We start from the raw sequence: 27,277 nt of genomic DNA, 5'->3' as shown, positions 1-27,277 counted from the left end.
ACTGAAGCATTCTTGTCATCACTATCATTATCTCCTCAATTGGGATCATAAGAATACTTACCTCAGTGGGCTATTGTGAAGATTAAATGCAATGATGTAAGTTTAGTTCCTGACATAGCAAATGCCAGTAAGTAAGCAGCAGCTTCCAGGCTTTGTTGGTGTTGCTGTTTGTTCTGGGAATAAAGAAAAAGGCCCTTGTTCTCCTTTACCCTATTCAGATTATTGGATCAGGTTAGGTTATGGACTGGGGTGAGTAACAGGATGGAGGTATTATTTCTGTCCTGGGGAGAGTCTTGCTTCCCTGCATAAGGGAGCTAATCAGGATCCAGGAGATTCAAAGGGTATTTCATGACAAAATAGTTCCCAAAATGGCAGCAGTATGCAATGCTTCCGAAATGCCAATTTTCTTAAGACTGAATCATTACAAAACTGTCCTCCTGTCTCTGAGTCTAGGTGGAAAACAGTAGTTATTTTACTCTCTGAAAATAGTTTATAGCTCCTGGGCTTCTCCACACCCATACTCAGTACAATGTACTTAGTACTAAGTCCCATTTGCTTAGTACCAACCCTACACAGATGCAGTGACTCAGTCCTCACCTGATGGGCTTGCTGTAAGAGCTCCATTCTCTCCTGAAGAATCTGACAGTCATACTCTCTGCTCTTCCTCAGCATCTGCCGCCGTAACTTTTCTACTGCTGTCCTCAGCTCCTCTTGCTGTTTTTCACTTAACAATTCACCAAACTTGATAACAGTTTCTTGCTGCAGAGCATTGTACAAAGTAGCTTCTAGTTCCTGGATTCTCTGGCAAACAGAATTAGAAAAGTCTAACTTTGGAACTTAGCATTGATGTGTGGAATGTGAACAGAGACACTTGCGTGTATGGGGGAGGGGGGTCACGCACCACTGTAATCTTACAGGATCATAGCAATATGATAAACTTCAAAGCTTGTCCAGCCTAACTACCATTTTGATAATCCCCTTTGTAAGATTCCCTAAATGTCATCGAGCTAACAATATGTGAACTTCTCTGGTGATGGGGAATTTATTCTTTTTCTTGGGATCTTGTCCATTTCATTTTGAGGAAGTCCTTACTTTGTTGTAAGAACTGTATATCCTTCTATTCCCAAATGTAGCTGAGAATTAATTTGGCCTCTCTTTCATTTGACAGCCCTTCAGACATTTAGACATCTATCATGGTGGCTGTACTTTTAGAAATAAGCATTGAAAAGTGACCTAAGTTGGAATACTTGAAACTAGAGATATATTTCATGTACAAAAGGCCACCTCTCTTCCACAGGACACACCTATGAACTTGAAGATGGCTGTACAGTCTCCACATCTTAAAATACAGATTGGGAGATATGATCTAAAAATGGCCTAGAGTCTTCAGAATTGGATTGTTTTTTAATACTCTGAGATTTATAGCTGCTTTAGCTATAAAATGCCTCCTTGGTCTTCTCTGTTTTAGATGAAGAGTCTACTGCTCCTTATATCCCAGTTATTTTTTTTTTAACATGCTTCAGAGATAGCAGCCCAAACCTACAATCTTACTCCCTGTGACTTTGACAGAGGTGGATGGTCATGCCTGGGTAAGGGGTGTTTTCCTAGCTCTTGCGCTGGACTAAGCAGATCTCTTCTTTTTAACATTAAATGTGGTTGTCTGAACAAGTACTCAGTCATGGTTCACACGAACACACAGATGAACCCTATCATGTGTAGGTGAAGAAGGCAAGGATAAAAGGGTAGGAAGGGGGGGGACAGGGCTTCCTTCTTGATTCTCCAGCGACCAACTCTCATTTTCTCCTTTCCCCATCAAATGGTGCTCAGAATCTCTTACTCATTTTGGAAGGGAAGACTAATTCATCTTTGTTACAAGCAGGGGCTAAGTGCTTCACTCTTACCCCCAAAGTGACTCAGGCTGCTTCCAGGAAAGCATTATAAAAACCTCTACTAACAACTCGAAATGTTCCTCTTTTAAGTTTGGTCTTTTTCTCTTAAGTTATTACTGTGAATTAATGGGGCGGGGGGGGGGGGCGTGCAGCATATGGAAAGAAGACAGGCAAGTCATAGTCCAATATTAGGAATTATGTATTATGAGTTTGGTATGGGGAATGAATCAAATGTGCTCCTCAGTCAGCACAGTGTTCTGTGGGAGAGAAAAAGGCACAGCCCATTTACCGAAGAGCCTTCCTTACTGTGGCTGGATTACGGTAGTGAAGGCCACAAGGTTTGGAGTCAGACCTGAGCACTACCTGCTTGCTTTGTCAGGCAGAGTTCTTTCACTCTCCAAGCCTTCATTCTCTCCTATACAATATAGGAATAATCAGATTACCTATACCTCTCAGGGTTGTTGGGAGAAATACGTGAAGTAAAAATGTACATAACAGACATTTTAAAGGCTCTATCATTCTACCACTACATTAGGCTCCCAAACCATTGGATTTTATTTAATAAAATTTCTCTTTAATCCACAGTACCATCCAATCTGTCCTTCATTAAAGCATTTTATAATAACATACACTTAATTTTTTTAAATGAAGCATAATTAAAAAGTTATTATAACAGGATTATTATTATAACAGGAAAGAGGTAGGGATGCATTTGTTCTAAAACCGGAACTAGAAACCACTGAATAAATGAGTTTTATGTCGTGGTCTATTCAAGCACTTGGCATGACAAATGAACCAGGATGCTTTACTCTGCAGTAGAGAATTGTGAACTCTCTGGGTGTCTTTAGTGCTTGCTGTACCTACCATATATGCTTGGTCGAGAGCTTGTTTTCTGTAGTCTAGTTCTTCCTCTAGATAGCCTTTTATTTTGCAGAATTGTTCCTATAAGAAGGGGGCCATAATGATAAATAGAAAGAGTCAATTGAGTTTACTAGCAAGTGATATATAAATTGTACTGATTAATGTTTTCTCGAATTCCACTGCAAGACAAGTCACTAGCATTTGTAGGGTCATAGATTTTGTCTGTTAGGGAAATAGTTCAACTTTAACAGCCTCACACAGGGAATGTGAAAATCAATGGAAAGAAGTATAAAAGATATAGTGACCAATCCACATGGAATGCTTTAAAGGATTTTTATGCCAATCCAAAAGTACATGGTTAAGGACAGATTTGATTTTGACAAGGTAAGTTAGTAACTAGTAAGTATATCTGTGCCAATATATTGGGAGAGTCTATTTTTGTAAGAATGTTTAGGAATGCACAGTGGTATAATAAAACAATTATTCAAAATTATCTGTGTACAACTAGCAAACACAAAGATGGATAATGATGTAGAGAATGGGGGTGTCACTTAATGAGAGCGCTTTGCTCCTGCCACAAAACCTGGACGAGCTGGGACTTCAACCTAAAGTTCCCACGCTTTTTTCAAGTTTTGTTTTTGTTTTTGTTTTCTTTTAAGGTAAACAGTTCTTGTCACATGCTTTGACTTTAGAGTCTAACCTTTTGGCAAAATAGAAACTCCGTGTAAAATATAAGCAAATGATGTGTGAGCTGTCACATACTATGTAAATACAAGTTGTTCTTATTATAGGATTCCCTAGCTTGATAGGAATCACTACCTGTTTTTTAGTAGTAATAATACTAATGACAGTACAGTTATAAAATTCTACGTATTCCCGTAAATTATAATCAACAATTCCTATGCTTGGGGATTTAAAAAAATTTTTAATTGCGGTAAAACACACACAACATAAATTTTACGCTCTTAACCGTTTTTAAGTGTACAGTTCAGTAGTGTTAAGGATATTTACATGGTTACGCAGCTAATCTCCGAAATGCTTTTTATTTCGCAAAGCTGAAACTATACCCCTTAAACAACAACGCCCCAATTTCTCTTCCTTTTAGCCCCTGACAGCCGTCGTCCCTACTTTCTAGGAGTTTGACTACTCTGGATCCTTACGTAAGTGGAATCATCCAGTATTTGTCTTTTTGTGACTGGCTTATTTCACTTAGCATTATGCCCATGTTATATATGTTACAATTTCCTTCCTTTTAAAAGCTTGGATAATATTCATTGTATGTATAGACCACATTTTGCTATCCATTCATCCACTGATAGACATCTGGGTTGCTTCCACATTTAAGCTATGTGAATAATGCTGCTTTGAACATGGGTGTACAAATATCTTTTTGAGACCCTACCTTCAGTTATTTTGGGCATATACCCAAACGTGGTATTCCTGGATTGGATGGTAATTCTATTTTGAATTTTTTCAGCAACCACCATAGTATTTTCCTTAGCAGCCACACACCATTTCACATTCCTACCAGCAGTGCACAGGTTCCAATTTCTCCACATCCCCACCAACATCTAACTTCTGTTTTTTTGATAGTGGCCATCCTAATGAGCATGAGGTGGTTTGGAGATTTTTAAAATCAGAGTTACATTCATCATTTCTGTACTTTTTACTATGACTATATATGGTGGAAAAATTGTTTAGCCTAAGGAAAAAAACACCTAATTGAATTCTCTTCAGCATTAGTTTTAGAAATATTATAAAAAATACAACATATTTTTGAAGAATATAACTTGAACTTGTGGGATACTTCCAGGAATTTTGTTCCATAGTCTGTACACAAAATAATGGGAAGCTGCAAACTTCCATCAGTGCCAGATAAAACTGGTAGAAAATGGTTGTTTTCCATTTGCCTTGTCAAGTTTTCTTCATTTTTATGATACCTCTTCTTTGTACTCACCATGTCACTTTCCAGTTCCATCATTTTCTGGTGTAGGGCAGCCTCAGCTCCTTCAATTTGCTGGATCCACTAAGGAGTAAACAAGACAAAACAGTCTACATGATTGCTTGAGATGATGTACACCGTGCAGTCTACTGAGTTGTTTTGTCTCTTCCTCTCATATCTTAGGAAGCAGATGAGGACTGAAGTGAAAACTTGGTGCATTTTATCTCTTAGTTCAGGAAATATCGTTTTTCATTCACTCATTCATTCATTCATTCATTCAGCAAATGCATTCCTTGACGCCTACCACGTGTCAGGCCCTGCACTAGATACTAGAGTTTTGATGGTGAGTAAGACCCACATGTTTTTTTGCCCTCATTACACAACACCAGAGGAGGCTTTCCTGGAAGTGACAACTGCAACTGAGTCTGATGAATTCGAGTCAGAGATGATTAGGCAAAAATGACGGGAAGATTCCAAGCAGAAGAGACATCCAGTTCTCCATGGTTGGGGGAAACATGATGAAAGAAAGAAGGCCAGGTGAGACCGGAGAAATGGCAGTTTTTCAGTGTTTGAAACTGCCCACAGCTAAGTGTTGAAGAATCATTTTTGTTGAGTGGAGACATTTTAATCACATTAAAAAAACCTACCTTTCCTAACACTTAGAATATATCATCCTGTTACATGGCACTGAGGTTAACATTGATCAGCACCCTGAGTAAAATTAGATTTTGAATAATATGGCATGAGCTTACCACATATTTGGTTTAATAGAACAAATTATTATAATGGGTCTCTCCCAAGTTAAATGTAAGCTTATCCCTTAGGGAGGCAGCTGGGCATAATAATCGTGGGGGTTCTAAAGGCACATTACCTTGGGTCTAATCCCAATTCTAGCTTTTCATGGCTTGCTTATCTCATCTAAGCCTCGACCTCTTTTCCATGAAATAAGGTTAATAATTTGAAGATTAAAGGATGCAATTAAAGTTAGGCACTATTCACAGTGGATTGCATGTACAGGGTACCCAATAAATTCTAGTTTTTGGTTAACATTTATTTTTGTACTTCTACACTGTTAGAAGTTAACATTTATTTTGTACTTCTACACTGTTAGAAGTTTGAAAACTAAAAAAAAAAAAAAAAGAAGAAGTTTGAAAACTTGGTGCATTTTATCTCTTAGTTCAGGAAATATCGTTTTTCATTCACTCATTCATTCATTCATTCATTCAGCAAATGCATAGTTCAAACTAGAGAAATGTCTAGTCTCACTACTAGACATTTCTTTTTTAGTTTGTGATAAATTATGTGATGCACTGAGCATTTTTTCTATAGGCAAAGGCCTTGACATTCACAAGGCGACACCATGTCCAACAGCCTCTTAGGGGAAAGAAGAAAGAAGAAATTCCCCGGGGAGACTGGAGGGGCTACTCCCTCAGTTCTTGTACACACCCGTGGTTTCCCCTTGAAGCAGATTTCCGTCAAAAGTCATGGGTAGGGCGCCTGGGTGGCTCAGTTGGTTAAGCGACTGCCTTCGGCTCAGGTCATGATCCTGGAGTCCCTGGATCGAGTCCCGCATCGGGCTCCCTGCTCGGCAGGGAGTCTGCTTCTCCCTCTGACCCTCCCCCCTCTCATGTGCTCTCTCTCAAATAAATAAATAAAATCTTTAAAAAAAAAAAAAGTCATGGGTAAATAGCCTCATAATGCAATTGTATACCATCATGCTTTATTAAAATGCTTCCTTTCACTTGCTGCCCATTTATCATTGAGAAGCAAATTCTCTTCTAAACAGTGTTTTTAAGAGTACAGTAAGTTGAAGCAGTTCAGTCATGGGCTCCAGACATAGATTTGTGTGTTGACTCGAAGCCCTTATAACCTGTGATGCAGGACAAATTACTGAAGCCCACATCTCAGTTTCTTCATGTGTAGAATGCAAAGAGTGGATGAATATAGGACAGTTGTCAACAGCAAGGAGATTTGTGCAGTACCTGGCCCATAACATATTCTCATGTTCTCACTTAAGGTCACAGCTCTTATATATATATTTTAAGACAGAGAGAGCACGTGCGCGCACACAGGCAGGGGGAGGAAAAGAAGGAGAGGGAGAGAGAGAATTTCAAGTCAACTCCCTGCTGAGTGTGGAGCGTGATGCGGGGCTTGATCCCATGACCCTGAGATCATGACCTGAGCCGAAATCAAGCGACGCTCAACCAATTGAGCCACCCAGGTGCCCCTGCTCTTGCTATTTTTAATACAAAGTCACTAGAGGATTTACTTGTTGGAAATTTGTCTAGGTTCAATCTCTGGTTATAGTTTATATTCCTAGACAGCAGAATGCTATTCAAAGTTGCAGTATCAGAAGCTTCAAGGTTGACATTTAGAATTCCTGGGAGATAGAAATGTTCATCTGTGAATCCCAAAGGTAGGAGGGGACTTTAAAACTTGTGAATTGTAAAGATCCCGCACAAAAGGTAATTGCCCAGACTATGAGCACTTTGAGGACAGGCCTGTGTCTTATGCATCTGGTTCTTTCACTTAGATCTTCAGTGCTAAGCACACTGTCATCACTCTGTACATGTTCAACTGGAGGTAAATGGAGGCACGAATTAATTCACCAAAGCTCTAAAAGAGCAGGTCCTATGGGCTCCACATAGGGCACCTCTTGCTTTCAATAGGATGCTTAAGGGGAATTTGGGTGCAGTGGTTAAGAAGATCATGGACTCTGCAAATAGACTGCTTGAGTATGAATCAATCCGGATTCCATCATTTTCTAGCTGTGTGACTGGGGCAGTTACCTACCTTCTCTGTGCTTCAGATTCCTCATATATGAACTTCCTCACATAGAACAGTCATACCAAGACTTTGGCAATTAGAACAGTGCCAAGTGCAAAAGAAGCACTATGCAAGTGTTAATTATGGTCAAGTTCAAGCTGCACCACACGCCACACAGGGCAGGGAATGGAAGATTTTCTTTCAACAATCTAAGCAAATGCAAGGCACACAGACCTATTTTTCCTTTTCTTTTTTCCTATTCCTATTTTCTTTTCCATTTCCCTATCCTTTCCTTCATGTCCCGAATCCTTGCCTTTTACAGAAAGGCAAGTTTTCTTGGTATTCCTAAACTAAGGTGACTTTTCTTGCAATAAAGAATTGTAGCCCTTTATGAGTCCAACTGAATGAGACACTCTGGCTTTTGCTGCCAAATGACTGTAGCAGACCTGGGAATACAGACTGTGTTTTCTTCATCCAACTGGATGTCACTGGAACACTGTCCTGTGTGGACATTCACGGTCACTTGTTCACTCCCTCAGTAAACATTTGTTGACCACCTGTTAGATGTGCTGGGCTATTGTGAAAAGCTAGGCAAACAAAGTGGAGTAAACAGATACCATATTTGCCCTCATGGAGCTTAAAGTCTAGCGGTAGGTGGTTGGGGGCGTATAACAACAGCAAAAAATGAGCAGCCCCGTTATAGTTGTTAAAAGCCATAGTAGCAGATGCATAAGTCACTGTGGAAACACAGAGAAAAAAACCACCTAACTGGCCTTGGGTGAATAAGAAGGCTTCCCCACACAGGGGCATGTCTAATGGTTCAGATTTAGCCAGACCAAGGTAGAAAAGGAAAAAGGGAATATCTTCTAAGCAAAGAGAACAGTGTAAAGGACCAAGGGATGGAAACAGTGATAGAGATGGAGAGAGAGACAGAGACAGAAGATCGGGGCCCCAGAAGGATTTGTGTATGGCTGGACCTTTGCTATGGACCAAAGAAACAAGTGGGATCCTGGAGAAGCAGGTAAGGGCCAGATCCTCGGGGCCCTCATGGCAAGTTCTGGATTCTGGACGTTATGTTAGAGATAATGTGGTGCTATTAATTTGTTGTGGAGAGGGAGAGTGATACATCTGTAATTAAAGCATAAATTAAGTTTTTTATTTTATTTTTTTTTTAATTTTTGTTTTTATTTATTTATTTTTTAAAGATTTTATTTATTTGACAGAGAGAGACACAGCGAAAGAGGGAATACAAGCAGGGGGAGTGGGAGAGGGAGAAGCAGGCTTCCCGCCGAGCAGGAGCCCGATGCAGGGCTCGATCCCAGGACCCTGGGATCATGAGCTGAGCCAAAGGCAGACGCTTAACGACTGAGCCACCCAGGCGCCCTGTAAGTAAGTTTTTTACAAAGCAAATCCCAGATATCATTTCACATGTAAATACCTCAGTATATATCCCTAACAGAAAAGGCCTTTAAAAAAAAATCCTTAATTCAAAGACCATTTTTATACCTTGCAAAATGAACATGAACTCCTTTTGTTATATCATTCCTGATCCATATTAAAATCTCCCCAGCCGTCAGCAAAGTGTCCTTTCTTCCACACTTGGTGTCCTTGAATCCGATCCAAAAAAGGATCATTTTACTATTTCTTAAGTAACTTTTTATTTTATAGCAGTCCTTGCCTCTCCCTACATTGTTTTCCTTTTATGTCATGGTATTGTTCGAGTAACTCAATAAATCATTTGACCTGGAGGATTCCCTTACTTCAGACTGGAGAAAGCAGATCACTTGCTTGTTTATGGTTTCATTTAATTTATAACAAACTCTTTATGCATTTAGGAATTAAGAAAGCATTTCAAGGAATTTATACAGTTGTCATTTTATCCAACCATGTACACGAGCCTCTAAAGTAAGTGCTGATTCTCGCGACACCCTGAACATAGCCAGTCATCAAGCTTCTCCACTTGGCTCTTTCCTTTGTCTCTCTCCCTACCATTTACCAGGTTTCGACACAAGGGGGCCAGAACACACTCAGTGTTGCTCTTCTGCCAGTCCCCAGGTTGGGCTTTCTGAATGTGACTGCAGTAAGCCACCACTGAATTACACAATCAGTTCCGGACAACTGGTGTGTATGCAGCCAGGGAAGAGCGCATAAAAAGAGCCAGGCGCCATTTTACCACCTCTCAACGAAACCCTTCTTTACAGCTGTCCCAGCTTGGGAGGGATTGTTTGGATAATGTAATCCAGAAAGTGTTCCATTTTTTAACAGACTACAAAGCAAGAATTATCCACCCACCCCAGATCAGTGTGTAGACTTTTCTTTTGTGTGTTCTCATTCTATAGGGGTTGTATTACCCTGAAAAAAAAAGATACTTATTAGGTATTCAGTAACACAAAGTCATATGCAAAGAGAATGTCCTTCAATCCTACCCGGGTCTTTAGGTGTGAAGTCAGACATTGAGATGGTTTGAATGTTAGTTTGATATATTACCTTTTCTGCCAGGGACAGCACAGTGCTGGCCTGAATTATGGCCACTTGTTCTTCATTTCTTAAGTTCTGCCAAAAGACAGGGAGGGAGAGAGAGAGAGAGAAAGAAAATAAGCTGAAGACAGTTACGATATTTGCACTATCTGCCTAACAGCCTGCCATAGATATTACTGCAGGTGCATGTACGTAACGTAACAGATGTTCTATTCTACTTAGTTCAGATGTTCTATTCTACAATTCTGAACAAAAAGTTCATTCGAAACATGTAAAAGGACATTAAATGTGATTTTTTTTTTTATATATCTCTAATACTGACTTGCTTTTGTGTTTCACTGTGAGCATACTTAGCTAATAGTCAGGTTATGAGAAAAGCAGAAACCAAAATGAAATAACAAGTAATCTTTTCATAGTGGTTTGATGTGATTTAATTGATTCTCTTCTCTCCTTTGATGATTTTTCAAGGCAAAAAATGGGTGACTCCTCCAACTTATATGCATCATTTCCATAGTATCTCAATGAATGTTCCTCCCACTGAATTAATATGCCTTGACCCTGCCTGGAAGGTGTTTTTAGAAAAAAAAGAGATTATAGTTTCCTGGTCCATTTTTATGGGGCTGCCACCAACCCTACTATTTAGCAGCAGTTGCAACTGCATGACTGATTAATTTCATGCTAGATGGCTCCAGGCAACAGAGAGAAGGTAATTAGCTTTAATCACTGCAGATGTGGTCGGCATTCAAACGTGAAACCAGCCCATGAAAAGCACTTCACCAGTTCCCGTTTCTGCCTTCTAGAGATCCTTACAACCCCTCAACCAACTTGTTTGATAAATGATTGATTCTCTTCAAGGAGCTACATCCTTAAGTGAACGTGGCTTCTCACTTGCTATTATTTTACACATGATGCCCTGGCAAGTATTTCTTGCCCCTCTTTGGGCAAATTCATATATTTACTGCCCTTAATCAATTCATTACTTACCCCATTATCACCCAGGATATCAAGCTGCTTTATGAGATCAGGGATGTTCACATCCTGCAACATCAAGGAGACACATTCAAATCAAAGACACAAAGGCGGCTTACTATTCTATCACTGCTTGACCCGTAACTTTGAGAAGACATTTTAAGACCCATACTTCCTTGGGTTGTTTTCAATCAGGCACACGTGGTTTTATGTTTTCACCCTGCTTCTTCCAAGTTGCGTGAACCTGGGCAGACTACTTAACAGTTCATTCTCAATTTCACCAGTTGCAAAATACCTCCTTCATAGGCTGATCTTAAGGATAAAGGGATGGTATGTGAAAGAGTCTAGGATATAGTAAGGACTTGGAATTCTTTCATTAAAGTTTTTTCTTATTAATTGACAATTTTTTTGAATTATGATAAATTGTAGGTATAAAGAAAAGTAACAAGTAATAAATATAATCAACTAATTTCATTCTAATTAATGGAATTCTGACCTGGTTGAGATTTTGATTGCCACATAGAAAACTAGAGTACCTTCTATTTTTTAGCATTAATTTCATGCTATGGAAAATAGCTCATTTTAACTATATTTCTTGAGTCAGTTTGAAGCAGCTGAACTCCATTTGAAAAAGTTCCCCTGCATATAAATTTCATCCACCAGAGTAGGTTGTTTGTGATTTATCTAAGAAAAGTATCTAAGGAAAAGACAAAGTAGAAGTCCTTTTCATTTAATTAGAGCTGAATAAAAAAAAAAACCCAACAAACTGCTCTGGTTTACAAATTTTGGGGCAGCCCAGGAAGGACAGAAGTTTAAACACCCTGAAAGAGGTTTAGGATGGAAAACAAGGAAGCGCAATTTTACTACCTAATTTTCCTCCCACTTTTTACTTCATTAGTACACCTCTCTTCTCTTACTCACAACCAGACCCCTACCACCGGGAAGGGGGAGGTCTAGCTCAGTTTCACAGGTAGAGAGAAGGCAACGAAAGCAGGTATTATCTGGCAGCTCAGAGTGGGAGCAGGGAGGGCCATGCACAAGGTCAAGGAGAGACCAGGAACAGCAGGAGGCTTCCCAGCTTTCCCTGCGGGATAGAGACCCACCATGTGATTGCATTACGTTGAAGGACAATATATTTTCCAGGAGATGGGGCCACCTCCATTCAACCTTAATGTTTAAAATGGATCCCAATATCCCTAAAGACAGAATTACATTTTATCTAAATGAACAACATGTTAGAAATCATAAGTCCTTCCAAAAGAGAAATCTTCCCTAAATTAAACGTATCAAAAGAGATGGTGGGCTAGATGATTTTAAGGTCTCTTCCACCGCCAAAATTCCAAGATTATGAATCCCACAGCGCTTAAGACAGCATAACAAAGGGACTCGACAAATATTTTTTTATCTGCTATACTTGAAATGTGCTTCTCAAAGTACTGATATTTTATTATTTAATATTTCCCCTAGATAATTAAGGGTAATTATCTTAATATTTTGAATCTGTATCTTCTTTACCCTACTCTGTTCTAAATAATCATGATTTCCTGTGTTCTCTGCTGTTACCATTCATACATCTGTCACACATCTTTTTTTAAATTTTTTAAAAAAAATTATGTTAAGTAGGCTCCAACGCCCAACATGGGGCTCAAACTCACGACCCTGAGATCAAGAGTGGCATGCCCTACTAACTGAGCCAGCCTGGCACCTAGATGCGACTCTTTTCAGTTGCTACATAGTTGGTATCAAAATAACATCCAGTGACTGAAAAACAAAAGTGATCAATAACCTCCCCTTTTCCAATTCCCAGTTTCTCTACTTTTTACAAACATAAAAAATTGAGTATCTGCCTACCTTGACACCTTCTTTCATACAGTAGATCTGTAGAGCACTCACACCATCAGAGAATGGGTGAATTTGTAGATTAAATGGAGGGGATCGTCTCTCTCTTTCCTTGAAATACAGTGAAGAATATATGGGAATTAAAAAAAAAAAAAGCAACAACTGATTAAACACTAAACCAGTTGTCTGTGCTCTCTCTTTATGCTATTGCAGTAGTTTATCAATGTCACGTGGCCAAAAAAAAAGAAACACAAGATGTTCATGCTTAAATTTAATGGAAAAGAACTGACTGATCAACTAAGAGGTATGGTAGGAGAATTTACAGATGGTGTCATTCAGTCTTGCAAATTTTTTGGTCAGAGAAATGTTGGAAGTGAAGTTCCCATTTAAACTATATGAATATTTAGAACTTTCAGGTGTCACAGAGAATGGTCTTTTGATCATGAAGTCTTATGGCTGCTAACGGCCTTTTGCATATTCAATCCACTCAAGTTTTACGATGAAGATATGTGAGCTACTAAAGAGGACTTCGCTCTTCCTCACTGAGGAACACCAACTGCTAACTCTATCCAGATCTAATTTGAAAAAACCTCAAAAAGAAACCCCTGGCAAAATAACAGAGCTATCAAATGGGAAATTTTCTTATCTTTCGTATCCATATACATTCAGTCAGATTCTAAGCCAGATTCTTTTTTAAAAAAATATTTATTTGAGTAATCTCTACCCCCAATGTGGGGCTAGAACTCATGATCCACCGATCAAGAGTTGCACACTCTTCTGACTGAGCCACCCAGGCGCCCCAAAGAAGTCAGGCTTTTTCATTTTTATTTTTCTTAGAGAGGGAAAGGGAGTGGGGAGGGTCAGAGAGACAGAGAATCTTAAGCAGGCTCCACCCCCAGTGTGAAGCCCAACATGGGGCTCGATGTCAAACCTGAGATCATGACCTGAGCCGAAATCAAGAGTAGGACTCTTAACTGACTGAGCCATCAGGCACCCCTGTTTTTTTTTTTAATTATTTTTTTAAGTAATCTCTACACCCAACATGGGGTTTGGACTCATGACCCTGAGATCAAGAGTCACATGCTCTACTGACCGAGCCAGCCAGGTGCCCCACCCCTGGCCAGATTCCGTGTGATACAATTAAGATCTGATTGGACTGATATGTTTTACTTAAAAAAAAAAAAAAGACTGAAATTTGGTCAGGTTAACCAAGGTATTTCCTAAAACAAGTTACCTTGCTTCTTAGCCTTTTGCGTAAGTGCACTATAGATTTAAAAAGTTTACTCATGAATTCAAGTGTATAACAAAATATTTTTGTATATAGCACAATTTGAAATATAATTCTTGAGGTAACATTTTTATGAGTCAGAATTCAATGAAGGATGGAAATGATTATTTTAAAGCTATGAAATATTGATGAAGTTTGAAATCTATTATGTAAATTATTTAAAAATTATTCATTCTTGTTCTTAAAGGCAATGGTGTCGAAAAGTACAGTATCTGAGCAGACAATTTTTTTTTTTCTGAGCAGACAATTCTGACTTGCATCAGTGCTTTATCACTTATGGTCCCAGGTTTTGGGCAAGTTATTCAAGCTCAGTTGCCTCATCTCTAAAATCTTGATTATGGTTGTGAGGGTGAATGAGAGTAGGCATCTGAAATGCTTAATTTAGCACCTCACACATAGGATGTGTTCAGTGCATGTTAATTGTTACAATTATTTTTATTATCATTATTATCATCATTTCCTTACTTCTAGCTCTAGGTTTCGAAACTCCAGCAGCTCATTCTGGTCTCGGGCATCCTGTAGTTCCTGTTGTAACCGGTGATTTTCTGCCTCCTGTTTTTCTATCTAATAAAGTAAATCCTCAAGTTAGGTGAACATTGCAAAAACCGTCTACAATTTAGCAAAGCAAGCATGGAGAGCACTCATTTAGCTGGTGAATAAATCATCCAGGCCGTGAAAAAAAAAATCCCAAGTAGATGTGAGTAAAATAAGTCTTGGGCTTTCTTTCTAGTTATCCTTTGGTTGACTTTTTTGTGTCATAGAGGAAAATCCTATAAGACACCTGCATTCATTGAGATAACATCTGGGGAGCCTCTGAGTAGTGAATCTGAGAGTACTGTGGGTCAGGGACGGTGTCCTGGCTCTGCCTTCAATGGTGTACATAGTGGAGACCGACACCTCTCGTTTCTGGAGTTACAAATGGTCAGAAAAATTTTATATAGATAGCTCTGATCATATACAAAACTTTACTGCGTTCCAGTTACCCACAGAATAAAGCCAAACTCGTCAATATGGAATTCAAAAACCTTCATACTCTGGTCAGCACCTAGCTTTCTGGCCTTAAATATTCTCACGGTCATCTCTGCACACGCACACACTCACATGTGATCACACGCACACAAGAATCTAGAATGCCCCATCTACCCTGTGGACTGACTGCCAGGAGCTGTGTCTTTGTTCATCTTTCTGCCTAAAAGGGGTTCCCTCCATTTCCTTTTCTATATGAGGAACTGCTACTCTCCCTTGAACACAGAACTCTAACATTCCCTACCAAAAGAGGCTTCCTTTGTCTACCCATTTAGAAGTGACACCTTTTCCCTGTATTTTCCTGTAAGATTTCTCCTATAACCTGATAAAGCGTGGAATTAAGTTAGTTGTGTAAAACATGCCTCACCCTATAAGACAGGCCCATGTCTACAAGGGATCAAAACATTTTCATGATCTGTAATAGGTTTGGGGCTGCCTTGGGATTTTAGCTGTGTGGGTGGGCCTCACACACAGGAACTATTTAAAATCTTGAATTTAGAAACAAAAACCCAGGGGCTTTTTATCATAGGATGACTCTTACTTTCCCAAGTATACCCACTTGAAGTAGGATGTTTAGCTTTATTGTCACTGTGGTTTTCTTTTAATCATAGAAGCTTGAGCCCCTTAATTCCCCATTTATTCCAAAGAAATCAAGACTGAAAGAAAGCAGATAGAAGATGTAACGGGAATTAGTTTTTAGGTGTAAAGAAATGTAGTAACACTTAATACTGGGCATCTCTAAGACTACTAAAAACCTCTTTTTCTCATAGCCTCAGGATATAGAAAAATTATAGGAAAATAAAGATGGGGAAATAGTGAAATATTAGTGACATTAATCAATGCAGTCAAATTTTTTTACACATAGATTTAGATTTACATTCAGATATTTGTGGTCACATGAACTTTCAAAAGTTTTAAGAAATTGACTTAGATCCCAAAGAGATTCTACCTAGAATCTTGAATGTGGATCCAAGATGGGATATTTGGGGAGATTTCTGGTTTTGGCAGTTAACACTGGCAATTAGGTCAGTGGCTCACAGGTTGCAATTCACAGACCAGGACCAATGTGTGATGAAGTTTCTTTATAGGGACCCCCCGCCTCTCTGAGAGTACCAGGTCTCAATCCTGGAAAACCCACCCACCCTCTATACATATGCACTGTCTCTTGTCATTCAGAAAGCGAGGTAGGCTAAGGACTTTGCTAGACCAGAGGGGAGGGAGGATAAAGCATCTTCTTTCCCTTCTCGTGCTTCCAAAAGTGTTGTGGTTAATTTTTGACTTGCCAAGGCTACTGAATATTGGTAGAAATAATCCTAAAATAATTTCTACATAACAATTGGATGAACCTACAGAATTATTTCCCTTATTCAAATGGGCTTTCAAAGTCTGTTTTTTCCCCAAGCATGATTTATTTTGTAATCTTTTCACTAGATTTATGGAAGGTAAACACTAAAGACAAAACCACCTTAAACTTAAAATGATCTCTGTGTGTATTTCATTGTCTCAATCAAAAGCCTATGTTCAGATAACCAAATTAATTATATCTATTGAGCCTACACCATGCTTTTGCATTCTTGATTTGTTGAGCAACCTCCGGAACATGCTGTTTTGTGCCTTGGATGCATCTTTTAAAATGTTCTCCCCTTAAAAAAAAAGTGTACATATATGTATATATATATCTGTATATAAATAGCCAAGATCAGCAAAACGATTAAAAGTGAGAACAGTCTATGCTAGGTTGCAGCGTGGTCTTGGAGTCATAGTCTGTCACTGCCTTGCACAAAATAACAAGTCCTATTCGTAGTGTGCTTTTAGTAGATGGCCAACCACATAGGATGTGTGCACGTGTGGGTGTGTGTGTATATATATATATATGTACAGCACACAGACAGTATATATATATATACGGTAAACAAATCAGTAGGCGTCAGGGGTCACAACCTCTCGAGTCAGCACAACACCAGCACAGAGCCATGCACACGGGCCACTAACTGATGGTGATGGCGGTGACAGGGATGCAGTTGAGCACGCAGCAGGGGAGAGCGCAGCGCCGGAAAAGCCTCCCCTTCCCCGAGCCCCTGTGCCACTCCTGAGGGGACCCCCTGCTGCTCCTGGATCTCTCATCATTTTCTCCTCTGCCCCACTAGGGTGTTGCGCCCAACATACCTTTTCTAAAAGCTCCTGGTTTCTCTTAATGAAAAGTTGTTTATCTTCTACCCAGTGTGAGTCCTGTTTGACAAAGAATATTGCGCAGTCAGCATTTCGGAGTGGCACGGGAGAGCCTGTGTCGACAAACCACTTGGCCAGAGCTGTCTCCTCTCACCCAGTTTGTTGGCCGGCCGGTGGCTGGTAAATGACACCCACCCCTTGTCATCCGCTCCTTCTTCAAAAGACATCGGGGCCAAAGTTGCCAGGAAAATTTCACCCCCTTCTCATTGACACTCACTAAGCTCTAACTTTTTCAGTCTGAATAATCCAGGACCAGCCTTCCGGGGACTCAGAAGTGACCACACAGGCAAAAAGTGAAAAGGGTCAGAATGCACACAGGCTAGATACATATGGATGGAAAACATTAAAATGCAGAACCATAAATGTAGCATAGAGGCAAAGAATGCAGCTGGAGGGGCGGGTCTTTGTCTCAGCAGCTTGTGACCACTCTAGGCTATTTGTACAGGGCTCCTCTTCATCTGCCATTCTCTCTTGCCCAACCTCATTCGTGTTGTAGCAGGGGGTTCACGCTCTGGCCAGAAAAACACCAGGGACAGAAACACCGAGTTGAACATTCTGACAGAGTTTGAGAAAGGTCACTGTGGAGAGCCAAGCTGTGTCCCGGGTGCGGCCCATGCACAGGGGCTGGAGGACGGTCGGACGGGATTATGTGCATCTGCAGAAGAGCCAGCAACCCGATGCCTACCTGCCCTTTCTGAGCCAGGGTCGCTTCCAGATCTTCAATTTTGGCTTTATACCTTAGCACCTCTGCTTGGAGCTGTTCTTGAGCCTAGTGAAATCAAAATTCCAGAACTCAGTAAGTAAAATGGTAACTCAGTATTTTTCCTTCCCTTATGTTCCTTGATCAGAACTCAACAAGGGAGAAAAAAAAATTTTTTTTTCTATGATCAAAGGACCTTTTAAAACTTTTTAGGATCGAAATTCTTGCCTAAAACTTTCCGTGGTTCCCTTTACCATCAGGTTAAAATTCAAAGTCTTTAGGTGAGATGTGAGAACTCCCATTATATTTGCAATCTTTTCCACACTACTCATCAACAAAGTTCACCCCTGATCTGCTGGTGATCTCCTTATTTCCTAAATATGCCTTGTAACCCTCCCCACTTCTCTCTTATTTGAATAAATTCCTCTTCTGGAAATCCTTCTCCCATTTTGCCTCTCCCAAAACTTGCCATTCTTTCAGAGCCAACTTTGCCCTAAATCTAAATCTAGATCCAGATGTATGTATGTATGTATGTATGTATAAATGATGTGTATGTGTGTCGGGGGGTGAGTGTGTGTATCAGCATTTTTGGACACTGATCTTCTATGGAGCAACCTTACTTCATTTGTTTTCAGATTCTCTTGTATTCTCCCTACATAGGACCTTATTTTCTGTGAAAAATTAGTGGGTTTTTTGCTTTTTGCCCATACACATATTTTTTACTTATCTTAAGATCTCGATAGGTTCTTTAGTGTAATGTGGAATAAAGTCAGCAATGGCAGGTATCCTTTCTTTTTCTTCTTTCCTTCCTTCCTTCCTTTTTCTTTTTTTAGAGGGAGAGAGGGTGGGGAGGGGCAAAGGGAGAGGGAGAGAGAGAACCTCAAACAGACTCCCTACTGAGAAGCCCAATGCAGGGCTCAATTTTACAACCCTGACAACATGAACTGAGCCGAAATCAAGAGTTGGATGCTTAACTGACTGAGCCACCCAGGCACCCCCCCTCCCAGTTCTTCCTTTCTTAAAAGTAATCTCTACACGCAACATGGGGCTCAAACTCACAACCCTGAGATCAAGAATTGCATGCTCTGACTGAGCCAGCCAGGTGCTCCTCCTTTTCTTATTCTTCATTGGGAGGAGAATATGTCTTTGGACTGTTGAAGATTATATTTACCTTTATTAGATTAAAAAAAAAAAACCCAAGCTTAATTTCACTGAGAATTATTTTAACTTTAAATGAGCATTGAGTACAATCTATTTTTTTCTTGTATCAAAATGATTACATCTTTTGTTTTCATGATACTCATTCATCTATATTATCTATTTTTGCATTTCTTTTTTTAAAAAATATTTTACTTATTTATTTAAAGAGATAGTGAGCATGCAAGCGAGAGTGGGTGAGGGCAGAGGAAGAGAGAATCTCAAGCAGACTCAGTGCTGAGCGCAGAGCCTGATGCCGGGCTTGATCTCATGACCCTCAGATCATGACCTGAGCCGAAATGAGAGTTGGATGCTTAACCAACTGAACCACCCAGGCGCCCCTATTTTTGCATTTCTACTTTCTCTCAATTTACTCTATTGCCCTTTTTCTAACATCTTGATTTGTTTCAGACTATTTTGCTGAGAATGGTTAAGGTTTTTTGACTTTCATAGCTAGAGATAACGCTAAACCTTTATTTAGAGGTGAGGGTGAAATGAGAGAAAGAACTGGTTTCTACATCATCACCTCTTCAAAAAACAAGATGTATGCCATTATCTTAATTAACCAATCCTATGTTTCATGAGAATGCTTAGTACATGCTAATCATGAAAACCACAACTATGATGTATTAAGGCATAAACATGAAGGGACACACATACATCCCTTTCCAATGACTGCCTGCCTATCTATTCCAAATCACAGTGGGTTTTTTTTAATGTTTATTCATTTATGTATAAACATGTGCATGTATGTATGTTACAATTTAAAAATACACAACTATAATATCTATCCTGTCCCACTAAACAACTAAAAGTAGTTCTTACAACACTGCTCAGCATACTACAGACCCTCTAAACTGGAAGTAGGATAAAATCACTGGGTGGGCACACTCCTTCTTGCCCCATGTAAATTATAAATCTATGAAGCAGTTATGGCATGGTGGTTAGGACTGTGAACTCAGAAACACTAGGTTCATATCCTAGCTTTCATCTAACTGAGCTGTATATCCTGGTTTCAACCTAGCCAATCTACATTTAACTCCTACAAAGCTATTATCTCCTCTCCTATAAAAAGGACATAGCTAAGAATAGCATCTAACTCATAGGGTTGTTTTAGGATTGCATGAGATGATGTATGTAAAGCGCTTACAATGATGTCTGCAACACAGCAAGGACTCACTAAATTTTAAGTATTAGTATTGTATGTGTGTAGCTTTTTTTTTTTTAATGAGCTTATGACAGGCAATTGTGAGGTAATGGAAAGAACATGTGACCCAGTAAGATTTTAGGTGGAATCCAAGTTTTCCATGAATTAGCTATGTGATCTTGGGCAATTCAATTAACCTCTCAGAGCCTTGAACTCTTTTATAAAATACCTGCCTTAGGGTGCTGTCATAAAAATTAAATGAGATATTGTCAGTGAAAATTCTTTGGAAGCTATCAATGTAATGTTGTGCACTTATTAACTAAGAAAAGAAAGTGGCTAACCACAAAAGTATTTTTTCCAAGCAAGAAGCTAAAAAAAATGGATTATCAAGATTCAATATTGTCTAGCTTTGAAAAATAAAAGTTTTCAAGTAGCCAGAATAAGAACTACTGTCTTTAAAGGAACAAAAGCATTGATCTAAGTTGGTTCTAATGTCTCTAGATCCAAGGTTTGTTGACATAAAAGATAAAACAGTTCAAAAGCCACAGTGGAGAGAAGGATACAGGGGAAGCTATCCTACTGATATTTTTATGTCCGTGGTACTTTTATGTTGTGACTGCTGCAGGCCAATTCAGAGCACTCTCCCCAGACGTGTACCGACCTTGGCTTCCCTTTCAGCATCGATGATACCTCCAGTCTGCTCCTGCAGGAGGGCATATGCTCTTTGGAGGGCCTGATATTCTTTTGTTAATTGTCGAAATCGTAGCTCAGATTCTTCGGCTGCTAAACTCTTGAGGTTACAAAAAAGGCCAAAAAATAATTAGGTTATGTTCGGATCCTGTGTTCAACGTGAAATACTAACATTTGTCCACTTTATAAAGAGAAGTAAATATATGTTTGATACTGGATTGGGAGTGATTTTATTCTTTTTGTGGGGAGAGGGGGAGAGGGAGAGGGAGAGAGAGAATCCCAAGCAGGCTCCATGCCCACTGCAGAGCCCGAGATGGGGCTTGATCTCACGACCCTGAGATCATGACCTGAGCCGAAATCAAGAGGCAGACACTTAACCAACTGAGCCACCCAGGCACCCCGTGATTTTATTCTTAATTTTAAAGTATGTACATAGACACAAATACTGTAGTACTTTAAGATCGACATTGCAGAAATACTTAATGTTTATTAATAAGAGGCATTTGCTTATTTATACATTTCTGATGATTGCTCTTTTGGCTTAGATTACAGTCAATTTTGGGTCCAGATGAGAACTTACAGCTAGCTTTTGGATTCAAATGGGAGGAAATGATAGTTTTATTCTCAATTCTTTTCAACACATTCATATGCAACAATTTCTTCCAGAGATAAACTATAAAAATACAGTTTTACAGCTTTAGGTCTCAAACTTCAGAGCATGATATAATCACCAGGGAGCTTTGTAAAAAATGCAGATTTGGGGGTTCTACCCACAGGATCCTGACTCAGGAGTTGTGTAGTAGAGTCCAGGAATTTTCACTGTGATTGAACCCCCCTAGATGATTCTGACAATGGTAGTCTAGAGAGCACACTTTGCTAAACCCTGTCCTCAACTGTATCTAGAAGCTTGTTCTTCTAAGCTTGTTTCTTGGTTCCCACCTTCCCTAGATGGAGAATTGGGGAGAGTGACTTTTAGTTTGAAAAAAGTCTTCAAGTTACAGAACAGGATTTTAGACAAGTTGTTAAAAGGGTTGCATGACACCGGCGAAGCTATTTTCCAAGAGGTAACAAAGTCAAAATGGATCACTATTATGTGATCATTTTGGGCAGTTCAGAAAGGATGTAAGAAGTACAACGCTTTCTCTCCACTTTAAAGCAAAGGTTTGGTGACAATATCACAAAAGACTAGAGAAGTGGAAAAGCTTACTTCGTCCAAGTCATCATCAGGAGTAGCTGGTGTTCGGTCTGTTCTAAATGAGGCCATGGATGATGTCTCTGAATCCATGGAGTCCTCATCATAGCCAATAAATGGGTCCAAAACAGGCCTCTAGGGGTGGGAAAGTACATATTTACTGACACAAGTAGGAGTGGGGAAAGTCAACATATTACCAAGGTACCATCAACTGGCATATGTGCAAATGGACACAGAAGACAGGGGTCCTTTAGTGCTTCTTGGAGGAAATAAAAACTTCGGGCATGAACACAATAATTCCAATAAAAGTGCGTCCCACTTTGTTTCACTTCTGATGTTGCTGAGGAATATTCACTAACATTTGGCTCTCCTCATAGAAACATTGGAGCCTCTTAATATATTACATTTTATATCATGACGAGTTTATGTGACTTATCTTTCCAGTATTTAAAATATAATCAAGACAGACTTAAAGTCCAGGCACCTATCTGGGATTATCAAATTGTAAGTCTTATCCTCCAATCCAATATCCAAATCAAATAATGTACTTGATAAAAACAAAATCAAACAAATAGACAAATTAACAAAACTTCATGGATTATAAGAGGCTATACTGATATGGGTGGACTGAGAGTACCATTATTAATAATCATTATCAGTAATCGTATCCAAGTATATAATGGAATAATAAAATCAAACTACTACCAATAATACTGTCCAGGAGAATAATAAAAATACACGAATAATTATAGGGTGGGTATGAGACACTAATATTATTCACTGGAAGGCATTAAATCATGTGTATCTCTTGCATGTTCTTAGAGTTTGACTCTCCAGCTTGTCAGATAATGCTTTCCACCCCAAACCTAGTGCCTATTCACGCAGGTAAAGTCATATTAAAGCAAACCTTAAAGGTTAAAATCCATAACGCAATCATTTTTGGACTTCTAAGAACTACCACGGGAAGAGATTTTCTTCTAGCAAATAAAGCCCATGGTTTGCTGCAGTTTAGGAACATCTGATTTATCACATCTTTGCAGGCAGATTCTTGGCAGCCTCATTTCTCTCACAGGGTTTGTGGCAAAAGCCTGATAACCTAGTTTTCCCGTTACCTTAATTGGCTTGGAACTTCTTCTGTGTTTTCTCCTACGGATGAGCTTTTCTCGGTCCTGGAAAACAGACGAAGAACTTTTCAGATGTTGAGTTGGTACATGTTTTCCTCTAGGTTTTGTGTTGTGTTTTTTTTTTTTTCCTCAATGACAGAGTTGGTTTTCACCCGAGGCATTATGTATTTCTATTTAAAATAAGATTGTGTTTTGTAATTTTGGTAATTTTTAGGTTTGCTACTTACATATCTTTTTAAAGATTTTATTTATTTATTTGAAAGAGAGAGAGAGCATGAGCAGGGGGAGGAGCAGAAGGGGAGGAAGACGGAGTGGAATGAATCTCAAACAGACTTCACACTGGGTGTGTGGGGCTTGATCTCATGATGCTGAGAGCATGAACTGAGCAGAAACCAAGAGTTGGACTTTCTCAAACAGACTTCACACTGGGTGTGCGGGGCTTGATCTCATGATGCTGAGATCATGAACTGAGTGGAAACCAAGAGTTGGACGCTTAACCAATGGAGCCACCCAGGTGCCATTACATATTTTTAAAGTAAAAATACACTACAACTTTTCCTGATAATCTATGTGGATCTGAGAGCCTCCCAATCAGGAAGTACACCGTCTTCCTCATCAGAATCCTTTATTATACTTGAAGATCAAGTAGCTCTGAAAATACTCATATTTTCCCAAAGCACAATTTTTCAGTTTTCTCAAACCCAAAATTACTTTATATTTAAGTATTGAAAAAATACGACTTTGCATAAACCTTATTCTTTTCATTTAATCACTTGAAAGTCATAGCAAGCTGTCTTCTGACTATTCTTAGACCCTTGTTCTCACCTGCAGCCTCTGAAGATGGGAACAGAGTGTCTACTGGGTTGGAATCATCTATTGGGCTTTTTTCGGGGGGAGGGGAATCAATTTCTTGATTCTTTTTTTTTTGTGGATGGAGATATCCTGGGAATTTGGTGTTCATTAACTAAGTACTCCACATATTTACTGTACAAATTCAAAGGTAGATTAAATAAGTGGCACTTAGTTTCCCTGAAAGTCTGGATGATATGTCTCAACATGTCAAATTCTTATAAGAAACTTTTATCTTAAGTTCAGATACTCAAAGTCAAGAAAAGTCTTGGCCGAGTGAATCTGGGATTTACTAGTAATTAAGGTTGTGGATGTGAAGTAAGAGGCACACTGCACCAGAAGGCCATGTTTAATATGTTGTCTGGTTTATGCCAATGATGTTAACCTTTAGGATTTCTCAACTTGTAAAAATATTTTGATCATATGACCTCAATATATCTGAAACTTCGAAAATTTATACTTAGATTACCCTCCTAATACAGTATATGCATTATAACATATACTCAACGTAGACAATTTTAAAAGGATAAACCACAAATAGTTATAACCAGACGTTATCATCTTTTCTCCCCTCAATAGCACTAAATCATCTTGCTCACCCTTCCTTGGAGACACTTGCCTAACCCCCCCCCACCCCTCCCATTGCTAGTTCCTCAACTCCCCAGCCCTTGGCTTGCTCCTCAAGTGAGAGCAACCAGAGATAACAATCATGGAATAAAGACACTGAGGCAAAGAGGAAACCCAAAGGCATGTGAAGGTCTTAGGCCACTGCTGTTGGTAAAACAAGCCTTGACCAGATGCAAATGGAAGTAATAACTGCTCTAAGGCACTGAGGTCATGGTCAGAAGATCGGGACTGAAATTTCCACTCTGTCATGTAATTACGATGTCACTGTTCATTCAACAAATATTTATTAAACTGCACTATGTGCTAGATACTGAATTAAATGTTGGGAAATAAGAGGCATATGGTCTTGTTATTGTTGGCCAAATATTTAATCTCTGAGCCTCAGAATCTTGATACTGGAAGGCAATTATAAGGTACACCCAGACTATATACCTACTCACATAATGATGCATTTGGAAGTTCTTTTAGGGTGTTTTGCAGCCACTATTTGTGTTATCAAATTAGTTAAGAGGATTCTAATTGAAAATGTATAAAACAGTTTAATAATATGAAGTATTTTTGGAATAGAGTCTCTTCAACTTACTTATATATTGAATATATAAACTCGGGCTTTTGGGGCTAATCTGAAATTATTAAGTGCTTCCAGTGCATGTTGATTTCTCAGTGACTTGCCCTTGGGAACAGCTTAGAGTTTATAGAATGATCAAGACCTACCCTTGTGAGCTCATCAATAATGTTCTGCTGCTCAATGACTTGAAGTTTTAAAAACTCTGTCTCTTGTTCTTCATTAGCTTGATCGAGGTCATTCAGAGATTTTAATTTCTTTAAGGGTGGATGGGATGTTATTTTTTCTCTCTGGATTGGAAAAGAAGAAAGTATAGGTAGAGATTTTAAAAATCCTAAACTTTAGCAGTTCACATAGAAACTTTATGAGGCTCCAACTAAATTTGAAAATTGCTCAGCTTCATAGATGCACCAACCAAAACCCTCAAGTTTATTTTATCTTCTACGAGTCAAAATCACTGGGGATGTCTGAAGATCTTGACAGCTGTGTTGTAAGTCTGTTAAGGAGTGCATGAGCTTATCACTGTCCATACATAATACAAGTGGTGGCATCTATTTCTCAACTATTATGCAATGTCTCAGAAGATAAGAGGTACCCATTGTACAGTTCTATGAAGAGCATGTTAGTGAAATTCTTGGAAGGAAGTTTCTGTGACTGAGTTTGCTTCTCTACTGGGGAGATTTTGGAAAGTGTGCAGATTCCTGGAAGCAGTCCTACTGTTCTGCAAATTTAGAAACCCCTTAAAATTCAGAGCCATCAATTTTCTCTTGCTTTCTTCCTTTAAGGTTCCTTGCTTCCACAGGGAAAAAAACACCAATTTTCATGAATAGCATTGTATTTTAAAAATGAACTGAGAAAGAGTAGTAAGTCAGGTTAGTGGAGTTGGAAGGACGGTAGCTGCAGCTTTGCAGAGTCTGTGATACACACCATTTCTGAATTTTCCTTGGTAACGGCTTTTAGCTTCTCTTCCATGCGCTGCAAAGACACCATCAGCTCATCGTTCCTCTTGGTGAGGCACTTGTTCCTTTCCAGAAGAGGTTTACATTGTTTCTCGGTTTCCCGCACCCGTTTTAACTGGGAAGACAGAAGTTACAATTTGTCTCTTGTGCTGGAGTGGATGTGGGAGCAGAGGGAGTGAATGGGCAGGGGTGAAACCCATCCGGGGCCGCCTTGGTTGGCCTCACTGTGTGTCCCGGAACTGACCATGTCCATCCTTCATTTAATAGCCCGACTGCTTTGTTTTCAGTTTCCTCGAACGGTTTGCCATCATCATAGTATTCACAACTCTGTATCAAGTATTACCTTCAAGGAGGTGCTGCCAAGGTTCTGATTTTGGAAATGCTCGGCAAGAGCAATTGCACGCCTTGCTTGCCCCTTGATTTCCTCCAGCCCGGGTACCCTGCTACACTGAGCCCCAACCTCGTGCTGCTCATACCTCTCCCTGGGCCTGCAGTGACCCCTCACTGGCTCAGAGAGATAAAGCAGCTCATATGAATCACCAGTCACTAAGGAGTGCAACCAGGACTCAAACCCAAGCCTGATTATCGGCAAAGCCTGTTCTTCCATAAGAGATGTTGCTAAGATTCCTGAAACCACACTAAGACTGTTCATTTTTATTTATTCATTTTTTTTACATTTATTTTTTGGTAATCTCTACACCCAATGTGGGGCTCAAACTCACAACCCTGAGATCAAGAGTCTCATGCTCTTCTGACTAAGCCAGCCAGGTGCCCCAAGGATGTTTATTTTTAAGAAAATGTTATTGAGAAAAAAAACATACTCTCAAAACTCTATTGATATTTGTGTTTAAGAACATTTAATTCTCACCGAGCTTAGGAAAAGTATGATTATATTCTTACCTGCCCATAATTAAGAGTGACCATATTCTGGTTTGCTAGT

General features: G+C 39.4%; 1 protein-coding gene across 4 annotated transcripts in view; it reads right to left on the bottom strand.

Annotated features, from left to right (window-relative positions):
• Positions 1 to 27,277, bottom strand: part of JAKMIP2 (janus kinase and microtubule interacting protein 2) — a 162,354-nt gene that overhangs the window by 23,706 nt on the left and 111,371 nt on the right. For 2 of the 4 annotated variants that reach the window (XM_081826877.1, XM_081826878.1), the window contains exons 6-19: positions 26,306 to 26,452; positions 25,528 to 25,668; positions 23,326 to 23,382; positions 22,229 to 22,348; positions 20,993 to 21,121; positions 17,973 to 18,056; positions 17,225 to 17,287; positions 14,498 to 14,596; positions 12,757 to 12,855; positions 10,921 to 10,974; positions 9,946 to 10,011; positions 4,708 to 4,776; positions 2,754 to 2,831; positions 598 to 801 (exon numbers count right to left, since the gene is read on the bottom strand). In XM_081826877.1, coding sequence (XP_081683003.1) covers positions 598 to 801; positions 2,754 to 2,831; positions 4,708 to 4,776; positions 9,946 to 10,011; positions 10,921 to 10,974; positions 12,757 to 12,855; positions 14,498 to 14,596; positions 17,225 to 17,287; positions 17,973 to 18,056; positions 20,993 to 21,121; positions 22,229 to 22,348; positions 23,326 to 23,382; positions 25,528 to 25,668; positions 26,306 to 26,452 — 1,410 coding nt within the window. The remainder of the gene's footprint in view (positions 1 to 597; positions 802 to 2,753; positions 2,832 to 4,707; positions 4,777 to 9,945; positions 10,012 to 10,920; positions 10,975 to 12,756; positions 12,856 to 14,497; positions 14,597 to 17,224; positions 17,288 to 17,972; positions 18,057 to 20,992; positions 21,122 to 22,228; positions 22,349 to 23,325; positions 23,383 to 25,527; positions 25,669 to 26,305; positions 26,453 to 27,277) is intronic. The other 2 variants (XM_081826879.1, XM_081826880.1) reach the window with 2 other exon arrangements.

Source organism: Leptonychotes weddellii, chromosome 7 (assembly GCF_054177405.1).
Source record: "Leptonychotes weddellii isolate Sample4059 chromosome 7, ASM5417740v2, whole genome shotgun sequence".
NCBI lineage: Eukaryota > Metazoa > Chordata > Mammalia > Carnivora > Phocidae > Leptonychotes > Leptonychotes weddellii.
This window is presented reverse-complemented; position numbering and strand designations above follow the sequence as displayed.